Source organism: Haliotis rufescens, unplaced genomic scaffold, assembly GCF_023055435.1.
Source record: "Haliotis rufescens isolate VD_foot unplaced genomic scaffold, xgHalRufe1.0.p SCAF_14, whole genome shotgun sequence".
Classification (NCBI taxonomy): domain Eukaryota; kingdom Metazoa; phylum Mollusca; class Gastropoda; order Lepetellida; family Haliotidae; genus Haliotis; species Haliotis rufescens.
In genome coordinates, this window is record NW_025963824.1 from 4559257 (window position 1) to 4572773 (window position 13517).

Genomic DNA, 13517 nt, shown 5'->3' on the forward strand with positions numbered 1-13517 from the left:
TGTATGACGTGTGTGACGTGTGTGCATGCGAGTGTGACATGCACGTGACGTGTATGACGTGTTTGACGTGTGTGACGTGTATGACGTTTGTGACGTGTGTGACGTGTATGACGTGTGTGACGTGTATGACGTGTATGACATGTATGACGTGTGTGTGCATGTGTGAGTGTGACGTGTATGACATGTATGACGTGTGTGTGCATGTGTGAGTGTGACGTGTATGACGTGTATGACGTGTATGACGTGTGTGACATGTGTGACATACCTGTATGAAGTCCTGGCTGGCGTTGATGAGAGACAGCTGTGCGGTGGCGCTGTCCTGACTGCGCTGGGAGGCTCGGATAGCGTGTACCAGGGGAGGTATCTCCTCATTCACAGCCTACAACACACACAGTGCTAGGTCAGTGACCACTGATACTTTCCCTGCAGGTAACAGCTACAGCCAATAAGTGACACCCCCAGTCTGCTGCTAATGTCCACATATTGTGTGCCAAGTGACACCCCCAGTCTGCTGCTAATATCCACATATTGTGTGCCAAGTGACACCCCCAGTCTGGTGCTAATATCCACATATTGTATGTTGTCTCTTATTATGAGCTTAATCAAAACTGTCAGATGTATATATCATAAAATTCAATTAAGCAGACTTGCAATTGAACAGAACTTGTTCTTCTCTACAATTTAATGAGTGAGAGACTTTAGTTTAACAAACTGCCTTCAACAATTTTGAACAGTACCATTTTGGTGACACCTCCAAGCATGGTAAGGTGTTGACAAATGTAGAATACAGGATTGAAAGCCAAGATCATAGGTTCCTGGCAACTCAAAGGGAGATAACTCTGCACAGCAAATTGTGGTGCTTTAGACAACTGGGACACCCGTATGAGTCTGAGATATAAGATGAGACAGACTTTGATTAAAAATCGCCCACTGAGCCTGTACAACCCCAGGCACCAGTACAGAGTCCCTGTCACCCACCTCACACTGCTGTCGGAGCTGGGCCTCCGTGGTGGCGTTACGGTTCGTCTTGTTGGCGAGGGAGGAGGAGTTGATGAGCTGGGTGGCGGCAGCAGCAGCATGGTTGGCGGCATTCTGGAACAGAACAAACATGGTGAACTATTGGGGATTTATCTTAACGGAAAATTGTTTTTCTGACAAATTATGCAGTTCTGTTAGTCCATATTTTCATGTAATGTTATGGCGATAATTATCTAAGCAGTCGCTTACCTCCAGCCTGTTGATCAGCTTCCTCTTCAGCTGGTTGCTGGCAGCGGCGTTGGTGGCGGAGCGCAACTCCTCTGCCGCGGACCGGAGAATCTGCTGCTGGTCGGAGTCATTGGGATTGGAGGCACAGCCCTGACAATGTAGAACAAGGGAGTGAATGTCTAGCTCTGCTCCCAGCAAGATTCCACCCATATCACATCACAGAGTTCTACCTAACAGTCCAGTTTAGTCTAACAACCAGGTACCTCCAACAACCTATTCTAACCCGGTCAAAATGAAGTCAATGAATAGTCAGACACTAAAGCTTCACAATGGTCTCTGATATTATTTAAAATCCATAAAGACAAAATCTATTTGAGCTATTCCTTATCACGTCACATCCTAGATTGAGAAGGCTAAGAAAAAATTAGCCCAAAATTAATTCTGATAGCTTTGATATTTCTCAGTTCGACCCATTTCACTCCCAATCAGTTCCATGGAACTGCCATCCCTTGTATGTCATCTCTATGTCATTTCTATGTCGTCTCTACATCATCTCTATGTCATCTCTATGTCATCTCTACATTGTCTCTACGTCATCTCTACGTCATCTCTACATCGTCTCTACGTAGTCTCTACGTCATCTCTACGTCATCTCTACGTCATCTCTACGTCATCTCTACATCATCTCTACGTCATCTCTACGTAGTCTCTACGTCATCTCTACGTCATCTCTATGTCTTCTCTATGTCGTCTCTACGTCATCGCTCCTACTGTTGTGGTCCTGAACACACTGAGAGTCCTCACCTTGGCCGCCTCCACCAGTTTGGCTGTAGCGTCAGCTAGTTGTTTGGCTGCTGCTAGGAGACGCTTCTGTACGTCGGAGTCGGTGTTGGTCTCAGCCTGGTTCCTGATGGCACTGACCAGCTGGGACGTGGCCTGCAACACAACATAGGGTCCTGACTTCTATCTAATCAGACAGACCACATGCTCTTACAGTTTGTTTATTTGTTTGTTGCTTAATGCTACAGTCAGTGACATGATGCTTGTTTGTTTGTTTGTTTGTTCAATGCCGCACTCAGCAATATTCCAGCGATATGATGGCAAACTGTATAAAATAGAGTCTGGACCAGACAATCCAGTGATTGACATCATGAGCATCGATCCAGGTAATTGGAATACAAAGACATGCATCAACCAAGTCAGTGAGTCTGACCACCCGAACCCGTTAGTCGCCTCTCACGACAAGCATAGTTGTCTTTTACGGCAAGCATGGGTTGCTGAAGACCTATTCTACCCTGGATCTTCACAGATATCAGGCGATAAGTCTGGACCACAAGGTTTTGGAAAATGAAACAGTAACCCAGCAACAAACAGACACAAATAGATGAGGCTCCAGCTGTGGTTACCCATGCGAGGAACTGAGTGAGTGAGTGAGTGAGTGAGTGAGTTTGATTTTACGCCGCTTTTAGCAATATTCCAGCAATATCACGGCGGGGGACACCAGAAATGGGCTTCAAACATTGTACCCATGTCGGGAATCGAACCCGGTTTTCAGCGTGACGAGCGAACGCTTTAACCACTAGGCTACCCGACCGCCCCTGTGAGGAGCTGAGACTAGGATGAGCTACTCTACTTGTCACACTCCGGACTCACCTGGGCCAGGTGTCTGGCCTGCTTGACCATCTCGTGGGCGTCGCCCACACTGCTGAACAGGTTGTCTGTGACGGTGATGATCTGGTCCACCGCCTCCTCATGCTGCTCACTGGCCTGCAATCATCATCATCATCATCATCATCATCATCATCATCGTCATCATCATCATCATCAACTCACAGACATATCAACTGAAAAAGTCCCGCCCTATGGTTTTTACATTGAACAGCTATCAGTTCTTGGAATGTCTTGTATGCTAAAAGATGACTTTAATTAACTCTTTGACATTTGATACACTTGAAAAGTGAGTTAGTGAGATTTTATTGGTTTTGTTTGTTTGTTGCTTAACGCCTACAATATAGTCAAGCTATGTGACAGCATTCTGAAAACATCAAATCTGGATCAGACAATTCAGTGATTGACATCATGAGCATCGATCAACATAATTGGGATATGATGACATGCATTAACCAAGTCAGCGAGTCTGACCACTCAAATGGCTTGGTGAACACCAATTCTAACCCTGGTCTTCAAGGGACATTTCACAGGACGATTGACTATGTACTGACCCTGACAGGCACAGCGGCCTTCTTGATATGTTGCAGGAGGTCATTGAGGGCCTTGGTGACGGCCGTGGCGGCGCCGCCCAGATCCTGCAGCAGGTGGTCGTCCTTACATGCCGACTGTGCTGCCTCCACGATGCCCTCCACGGACTTGGCGACGAGCTTGGCGGCCTCGATCAGCTGTTCCTGGCAGGCCGGGTTCCCGATGGTGGGCGCCACAACCTGAGGGGAGGGGAGGTGACATGGGGGTTTAACTTCACGGTCAACATTATGTAGCGACATGGAACATGGATGCAGAGATGGTAAAACCATTACAATCATAAAGTCGTAAACGCTAATACTGATCACCAATTTCTATTGGAAACTACAAGTTTTACATCCAAAATATCTAAGTTAACAGGAAATAACAAGAACAGACTTTAAACGTCTTTTGGTAGGATGGGGCCGGGTATCAAACCACCGGCCTTCTTCTCTCTGAGCAGATGCTCCATCTACTAGACCACGGTGGCAGTCCCCTGATGTGAGATGGGAGATGAGAGTTGAGTGATGTGAGATGAGAGTTGAGTGATGTGAGATGTGAGATGTGAGATGTGAGATGAGTGATATGAGATGAGAGTTGAGTGATGTGAGTTGAGTGATGTGATATGAGAGTTGAGTGATGTGAGATGAGAGTTGAGTGATATGAGATGAGAGTTGAGTGATGTGAGATGAGAGTTGAGTGAGAGTTGAGTGATGTGAGATGAGAGTTGAGTGATGTGAGATGAGAGTAGAGTGATGTGAGATGAGAGTTGAGTGATGTAGTTACCTTGGTGCAGGCCACCAGCTGGGACGTGGCGAGGGCGCACTGCGTGGCGGAGCTGATGACCCTGTTCTGCAGACCCTGGTCCTCCGTCTTGGAGGCCACGTTCTTCGCCTTCAGTACCAGCGCCGCCGTGGCATTAGCCACTGCCTTAGCCAGTGACAGGAGCGTGTCCTGCAAACACAAACAGAGACTTTGTCTAACAATCCTTAGGATAAAAATGAACAGTTTGTATAAAAGTAAACCCTAAACACAACTGATCATCTGATCAAGGAGTCCTCATTATCACAGGATGGCAGCCCACTTAGTAGTAGTATTTGACTTCAATCTTCTGCCTGGGACACCAAAACAAGATGATATGAAGTTTGTTTCATCATTTAGTTTCTGTTTTAGCTCAAAGTAGACTTCATACCAGTTGAAAACAACACCCGTTCGTAGCACATAATGTAAGGCTAAATAAAACAATGACCGACAGTCTAGGAAGTTCAGTCCTGCTGATTATTTTTAAGATTAAATTGGCACACTATTTGGGTGAATGATGGAATAAAGACAGTTGGGTTTTTTTGTTTTTAGTTTCAAATTCTTAACACGTGCAAACAATTTGGCAGCTATGTCACAGTGATCCCAGCTTTTGGGGGATGATTAATACAGACGAGTTACTAGCTGAGTGAAAATATGGTAGAGAAACACACAAGGCTAATGATTTCAAATATACAATGTCATGCTAAAAATAAGAGTAAGACATATTTTCATTGACTTCCATAAGTTTAGAAACAGTGCTGGAATACAATGCCTGAGACTGACCAACATTCTTAAGCCAAAATAAAAAAGGATTTTATTCTGACTTTGCCAAATGCAGTCCATACAACTCATCATCACTTCAATCAACAAGCACTATTTATGATCCTGAGAACTGATGACCTCCTGCAGGGCTGTACTTAGTCTGTCCTACAGACCCTGATACAAATTTATCCAATACAGCCCATGCAAGTCTATAATGTTTGGCAAGTCTAGATTACTGCAGTATCATCTGAAAATGAAGAGAGTCACTGGGCTCCCTTTTATTATTTTCTTATTAAGATAACTGAACAACTGTTTTTTCTGTAGGATATGTTCATTTCAGAGACTAGGTGTTAGTCTAGGCTGTACTGACCTGGAAGACTCTGTCCAGGTCCTCAGTGGTCTCGCCGACCTCATCCATGACCTCCTGGCTGGCCTCCCCGATCTTGCTGGCAGCTGCTAGCAGGTTCTGGCGCGGCTGCAATACACAGACACCGGTTAGCTTCATATGAGATGGTCGATATTATCATACATGCAGCCAGTGTACTGTAGGCCAGGATCATAATGGTTTATCTGGCGCGGCTGCAATACACATACACCGGTTAGCCTCATACGAGATGGTCGATATTATCATACATACAGCCAAGTGTACTGTAGGCCAGGATCATAATGGTTTATCTGGTGCGGCTGCAATACACATACACCGGTTAGCCTCATACGAGATGGTCGATATTATCATACATACAGCCAGTGTACTGTAGGCCAGGACCATAATGGTTTATCTGTTTGTCTGTTGCTTAACACCAGACCAATATTCCAGCAATAGGATGCTGGTCTTCATCAAACATGGACCAAACAATCCAGTGATATACATCATTAGCATTGATCTAAAACAATTCTTGACATGCATCAACCAAGTCAGCGAGGCTGACAACCAGATCCATTTAGTTGCCTCTTACGACAAGCAAAGGTTGCTGGGGACGTATATTCTTACCCTGAATCCCCCCAGTCAACTACGGTTCTAGCAGCATTGAAGTCAGTGAAACAATGACACACATGAGTTGACCTGAACCTGAACCTGAACAAGCTTCACGTCCACAGGTCTCATGAAGTGATGGTTTGGTTGGTTTGTTTGTTGTTTAACGCTGCACTCAGCAATATTCCAGCTATATGACGGCAGTCTGTAAATAATCGAGTCTCGACCAGACAATCCAGTGATTTATATCATGAGCATCGATCCACCCATTTGGGATCGATGACATGCATCAACCAAGTCAGCAAGCCTGACCACCTGATCCCGTTAGTCGCCTTTTACGACACGCATAGTGATGAGGATAAACACAGGTTTGACTCTGCAACTTGTGCACCCATTCTAACCCAGAATCTAGGGTCCGGGTAAGTCGGGTACTCGGGTCGGGTGGGTACTGAGAAGGACCCGGATACCACAGAACTACTCAGACCCGTGGTTGGTCATGTGATATATTGTTTAATGACAAAAATGATCTTGAACTTCATGGTTACACTACAAGTCACTAATGTTCACATTTCTTTTTGACTATGCACCAAGACTTTTATATGTTTGAATAAAGATAAAACTTCAGTCAACGTCAGTGTATGCATGTCCAGATCGATTCATACGTGTATCTAAATACATCTTGTCCAGGGCTACAGTCAAACTATTCCAAATCAGACATTTTGTATCTCTTGACACCAACAGTGGATACCCGGGTAGGGTATGACTTTACGCCGCTTTTAGCAATATTCCAGCAATATCACGGCAGGGGACACCAGAAATGGGCTTCACACATTGTACCCATGTCAGGAATCAAACCCGTGAAGAGCGAACGCTTTAACCACTAGGCTATCTGACCGCCCGGTATGTATTGTGAAGAAATATATCCTTGGTATATTCACCTCCACATTGGCGGGCGTTGCAGCGTTGAGAAGGTCGGAGAAGGCGCCGGCGAGGCGTCGTGCAGCGTCCAGCAGTTTGTCATTGTTCTCTTCCTGTAGGGCAGCCACCATCTTCACATCCCGGCTGAACTGACCCAGGTTGGACGAACTGGAGACATGGAGGGAAGTTCCTCATTATCACAGTAGTCACAGGGGAGATGATAAACAGAAACGAGTTAGATACCAGATACCAGATACCTTCCGCCATATTGGTAAGGAAAGTGCACAAGCTCCTTCCTTAATAACAGTTATAAAGTTTTGTAGTAGTTATTTATAGCCTTAGTGAAGGAAGAATGTGCTCACATTTGATGGACGGCTGAGCCGACAGCGTTGTAGTCGATCTCGTCCTCCTTGCCGGAGGTGAGCGTGACGAGCTGTGCCGTGGCGGCGTTCATGGCTGACAGCTGGGAGCCCACCTTCTGTCTGTTGAGGTCCAGCTGGTTCTCACGCCACTTCTTGGAGGCCTGGCAACAGCAAGAGCATCATCAACACACCGGTACATCTAATAAAGGACTCCAGACTTTCTTCTGTTCATATATCAGGCACTTTACATTGAACAACAACACTCCCCATATCTATTGGATATAAACACACCGGCACATCTTATGAAAGGACTCCAGACTTTCTTCTGTTCATATATCAGGCACTTTACATTGAACAACACTCCCCATATCTATTGGATGTAAACAAACCAAACATTGCACAATTTCACGGTGATACTAGTTTCTTAGAAAACAATCTTAGGAAAAGATAAAGCTGCTATCTAAAGTTGATTCACTTGCCGTAGGAGACACCATGCAACATCGATAGAAGCAAACAGTTTTAGACCACCAGTCAAAAAATGATAGTATATAGCCAAACCCTTAAACAGAGCAAAATTTCTAATAGACGTTATGATACCTCAACTTTTGGGCAGTTTGGCAAGGACTGGACCAGACAATCCAGTGATTAATATCATGAGCATTGATCCACACAATTGAGATCGATGACATGCATCAACCAAGTCAGCGAGCCTGGCCACCCGATCCCGTTAGTCGCCTTTTACGACAAGCATGGGTTGCTGAAGACCTATTCTACCCCGGAATCTTCACGGGTCCAATATGGGGCAGGACCAAAGCCTTAGAGGCTCTGTCAAGTCAAACTGCGGAACACGGTCACCATCCAACTACTCCTTGCTACCAATGTTCCCCCACAATGTTGCTGTACGTACCGCGTCTGATCCGAGCTTGGGGACCTGTGCCCTCTGTTGTAGGTCTGTCCTGGCCATGTTGACGGAGGACAGTCCCTCCTCGATGGTGGTCAACAGGGCCTTCTGGGACTGGTTGAGGCCGTGCTGCTGGGCGTTCTGACCCTACAGTGGACAGCACTGGTCAGTACACACAGGCTACACAATGTGGGTTAACTGGGGTAAATTCTGTGTGTACTAGATAGTGATACAAGTTATTGTAGATAAGTGTCATCCATTACTGCATAGTATCTGATAATGGAACAGCTGACATTGATGTAAGTCACTAAAACAGTTTTTGAATGAAACAAAATGAAACAAAATGAAACAAAATAAAACAAAGTCTACCGCCACAAAAAAGGTTCAACTGAACTTACGATGCTATTTTCTACTTTTATTACATTTATTTTAAATACTGCAACAAAAGATTTTCACTAACAAAATACTGACATATCAAACAGGAACTGAAGAAAGCCAGTAACAACGTGAACGTAACGAGACGCTACACCATCGGTACATACACAGACACTGACAGGTACTCGCAACACACATGCTGACCAAGTCAACGCCATGCACAAATATCACTGCTACTCCTTGCTCCAATATAATCCACACAACACACTTTCAGACATTCTCAACTCTAAGGTAATACACTCTAGTGGACAGTTCAACAACATGCTGCCAGGTCCATGAGCACAAAGTGATCATAGCTCAGAATATTGTATCGGGATCTGATGTCATAGAACTAAGACTGCTTTGTGCACATGGTCCATGTGCAGGAACAGACATACAGTTGCTACCTGGCACTGTCTGCACAAAGTGATCATAGCTCAGAATATTGTATGGGAGTTACGATGTCATAGAGCTATGATTGCTTTGTGCACACGGTCCATGTGCAGGAACAGACATACAGTTGCTACCTGGCACCGCCTGCACAAAGTGATCATAGCTGAGATAACTGCACGGGAATAATAATGTCAAGCTATGATTGCTTTGTGCACACGGTCCATGTGCAGGAACAGACATACAGTTGCTACCTGGCACCACCTGCACAAAGTGATCAAAGCTCAGAATATTGTATGGGCGTTACGATGTCATAGAACTAAGACTGCTTTGTGCACACGGTCCATGTGCAGTAACAGACATACAGTTGCTACCTGGCACCGCCTGCACAAAGTGATCATAGCTCAGATAACTGCATGGGAATAATAATGTCAAGCTATGATTGCTTCGTGCACACGGTCCATGAGCAGGAACAGACATACAGTTGCTACCTGGCACCACCTGCACAAAGTGATCATAGCTGAGATAACTGCATGGGAATAATAATGTCAAGCTATGATTGCTTTGTGCACACGGTCCATGAGCAGGAACAGACATACATTTGCTACCTGGCACCGCCTGCACAAAGTGATCATAGCTCAGATAACTGCATGGGAATAATAATGTCAAGCTATGATTGCTTTGTGCACACGGTCCATTAGCAGGAACAGACATACAGTTGCTACCTGGCACTGTCTGCACAAAGTGATCATAGCTGAGATAACTGCATGGGAATAATAATGTCAAGCTATGATTGCTTTGTGCACACGGTCCATTAGCAGGAACAGACATACAGTTGCTACCTGGCACCGCCTGCACAAAGTGATCATAGCTCAGATAACTGCATGGGAATAATAATGTCAAGCTATGATTGCTTTGTGCACACGGTCCATTAGCAGGAACAGACATACAGTTGCTACCTGGCACTGTCTGCACAAAGTGATCATAGCTGAGATAACTGCACGGGAATAATAATGTCAAGCTATGATTGCTTTGTGCACACGGTCCATTAGCAGGAACAGACATACAGTTGCTACCTGGCACCGCCTGCACAAAGTGATCATAGCTGAGATAACTGCATGGGAATAATAATGTCAAGCTATGATTGCTTTGTGCACACGGTCCATGAGCAGGAACAGACATACAGTTGTTAGACAGCATTCATAACAGGTCAAACATTCAGTAGGGAGGTACCATACCAAGGGTACCAAACCAAGGGTACCAAACCAAGGGTACCTAACGAGGGTATCAAAGAGGGTACCAGAAATCTATGAAAGATTTATCTGCAGCTGTTTCGGCCAGCCTCAGGATCACAAGGACATAAAAGAAGTGTAGGTTACCACGAGGATGTCTGCCAGGGATCAACTCAAGGCCGAGTATTACACTTAGGTTCATGGTATGTCTTAACAATTCCTAATTCTTGAACAGTGTCAATGAATGCTGTTAAAGTCTGCTATCAGCAATATTCCAGCTATGTGACTGCAGTCTGTAAATAATGAAGTCTGGGCCAGACGATCCAGTGATTGTTATCATGAGCATCGATCCACAAGTCTGGGCATGATACACAATCGACCAAGTCACCAAGACAAATACCATCTAGTCACTTTCAACCACTAGCTTTGGCCGCTGGGGACCATTTAGTCACTTTTTACAACTAACTAAGGCTACCGGCGACATATTCTAACCCTGTTTTATAGAGTACTAAATAGAGAAAGCGACATCTTGTCTCTTGACACAAGCTCAATCAAATAAGGGCCACCTGGGAGAATTTCCTTCCTCAGATTTTTCAATTAGGAAAAGAGAAAAAAAATGATGACTCGTTCACTTCTTGCTACCACTAACTCCAAGCCCGATTATATGTTCTGGGTGGGCCATCTGCCCCAAATCACAGCAAGGCCCACCTGCACAAAGTGATTGTAGCACTACATCCACTATAACTCCTATACTACATAGGCTTATAATGGTCCTAGCATTGTGATCCCTTTGTGCTGGTGAGCCCTGTCGTAGTCCATCCCAGTTCACAGCAAGGCCCACCTGCACAAAGTGATTGTAGCGCTACATCCACTATAACTCCTATACTACATAGGCTTATAATGGTCCCAGCATTGTGATCCCTTTGTGCTGGTGGGCCCTGTCGTAGTCCATCATCTAACTACAAAGCTGTCATATATTGTCTGCATCCATGCAGGTTACACACACCACAGGCGTACTGCTAGAATATACACGTCTACTATTCCCATGGTTACCAGACATGGTTCTAGAGGCTGCTGGAAGCACAAGCTAGACAGAGTTCTCCCCCCTACCATAGACAGAGAGATATACGTGAAAGCTAATGTCCTGCATTACCACGAGAGTTTGCAGGAGCCAAGGTCAACAACCCTGTAATCTTCTAGGCCAACTTGAGCCCATTTCTAGAGCACTTTTTAACCCCCTTTCTTGGCAACTTGAGCTCATTACCAGGGCAACTATTTAACCCCCCTTCTTGGCAACTTGAACCCATTTCTTGGGCAACTTTTTAACCCCTTCTGGGCCACCTGAGCCCATTTCTAGGGCAACTTTTCAACCCCCTTTTTGGCAACTTGAGCCCATTTTTAGGGCAACTATTTAACGCACTTCTTGGCAACTTGAACCCATTTCTAGGGCAACTATTTAACTCCTTAGCAACTTGAACCCATTTCTAAGGCAACTTTTTAACCCCTTCTGGGCCACCTGAGCCCATTTCTAGGGCAACTATTTAACCCCTTCTTGGCAACTTGAGCCCATTTCTAGGGCAACTATTTAACCCCTTCTTGGCAACTTGAACCCATTTCAAGGGCAACTTTTAACCCACTTCTTGGCAACTTGAACCCATTTCTAGGGCAACTTTTAACCCACTTTTTGACAACTTGAACCCATTTCTAGAGCAGCCAGTTTTACCTATAACTTATGACATACTAAACTGTACTGTATTATATTCTACTGTTGTAGCGTAGTACATACTTATCTGAGTCAATCACATCTTTCCTGCTCTAATACAACATGAAGCTAGTCATCACAATACAAGAAGTGATTCGCAAAAATAAAAAAATAGAAGAAAAGAATAAACTTACTTGACGTACTAGAGAATCTTTTCAATACATGTTTTCATTTAAATGTTCACAAGAAATGTTGAGAATCTTTCCTGAAGATCTAGATCAACAGTCACAGATGTATCAATATGCATATATGTCATTAGTAGGTGGTACACAAGACTCAGGTCATCCTCAAAGATCAGCATGCAGTTGTGTTTTGATAAGCTACAAATGAGAGTTTTTTGAGAAACTTAAGATTCTGTAAACCAATTTGCAAACCAATTCTTAAAATATGCTGTGAGAGTTTCTGAACTGAAGGACAACCTGAGTCTTGGTGCAAGTGTTTAACCCTCTCAGTTGGCATCTGATTGTAGTAACATTAACACACATATCACTGATGTAACAGAAGCTATTCCAAATTCACAGCAACTGTGAGAAACAATCCGATTCAAAACTCAATTTCACTCAAGCATAATCAAAATTTCATCTAGTAACATTAAATACAAAGTTTAAAATCAACTGAGAGGGTTAAAATGAGCATCAGATGCCTACTGTTCAGTATATGCACAGTAAGGGCCGAGAGAGAAACGCCTCCAGCCCCTACCATGTATACGTGACACTAGGCAGGGCTGCTCTGGTTACACACATTCCCGGGACTACTAACATGAGGGGCGGCGTGTCCAGCGTGCGCGAGGTTTGTCACGTGTGTGGACTGCACCTGCTGCATGCTGCCCATCCCGAACATGGACTCCCCCTGCCCCCCGTCACGCAGCACCGCGGGGATCGCCACCGACCCAGACTGGGGGTGGGACACGTTGGAGGACTGGTGCTGGATGATGGTCGCCCTGCAACATAGGAACACAGTTTAGTTGGTTGGTTGGTTGGTTTGTTGTTTAACGCTGCTCTCAGCAATATTCCAGCTATATGACGGCTGTCTGTAAATAATCAAATCTGGAGCAGACAATCCAGTGATTGATATCATGAGCATCGATCCACGCAATTGGGAGACGATGACATGCATCAACCAAGTCAGCAAGCCTGACCACCTAATCCCGTTAGTCGCCTTTTATGGCAAGCAGTCGCCTTTTATGGCAAGCATGGTGTGGGCGTGGCGACCTATTCTATCCCGTATCTTCACAGTCGTACAGTAGGTGTGGTGTAGGCAAGGAGTACAGTGGTGTAGGTGCGGTGTACAGGTATTGTGTATGTTTGGTCTATACATGGTGTCGACATGGTAAATGTGTGGTGTAGCCATGGTCTACAAGTGTGGTATAAGCGTGGTGTAGGTGTGGGCGTGGTATCCGCGTGGTGTAGGCATGGTGTAGGTGAGGGTGTGGTATGGGTGTGGTGTGGGCATGGTGTAGATGTGGGCGTGGTATGGGTGTGGTGTGGGCATGGTGTAGGTGAGGGTGTGGTATGGGTGTGGTGTGGGCATGGTGTAGATGTGGGCGTGGTATGGGTGTGGT

The 13517-nt window shown here is 45.1% G+C and overlaps 1 protein-coding gene across 5 annotated transcripts in view; it reads right to left on the bottom strand.

The window, feature by feature from the left end:
- The window catches only part of LOC124111860 (talin-1-like), a 325376-nt gene that overhangs the window by 206028 nt on the left and 105831 nt on the right, over window positions 1-13517 (bottom strand). For all 5 annotated transcript variants that reach the window (XR_007220682.1, XM_048395666.1, XM_048395664.1 and 2 more), the window contains exons 15-26: window positions 12716-12896; window positions 8165-8305; window positions 7258-7418; window positions 6916-7063; window positions 5375-5479; window positions 4228-4395; window positions 3429-3644; window positions 2860-2973; window positions 2011-2142; window positions 1228-1356; window positions 979-1092; window positions 266-379 (exon numbers count right to left, since the gene is read on the bottom strand). Coding sequence is in view for 4 of the 5 variants with exons in the window: in XM_048395666.1 (XP_048251623.1) it covers window positions 266-379; window positions 979-1092; window positions 1228-1356; window positions 2011-2142; window positions 2860-2973; window positions 3429-3644; window positions 4228-4395; window positions 5375-5479; window positions 6916-7063; window positions 7258-7418; window positions 8165-8305; window positions 12716-12896 (1723 nt within the window). In the remaining variant the exon portion in view is untranslated. The remainder of the gene's footprint in view (window positions 1-265; window positions 380-978; window positions 1093-1227; window positions 1357-2010; window positions 2143-2859; window positions 2974-3428; window positions 3645-4227; window positions 4396-5374; window positions 5480-6915; window positions 7064-7257; window positions 7419-8164; window positions 8306-12715; window positions 12897-13517) is intronic.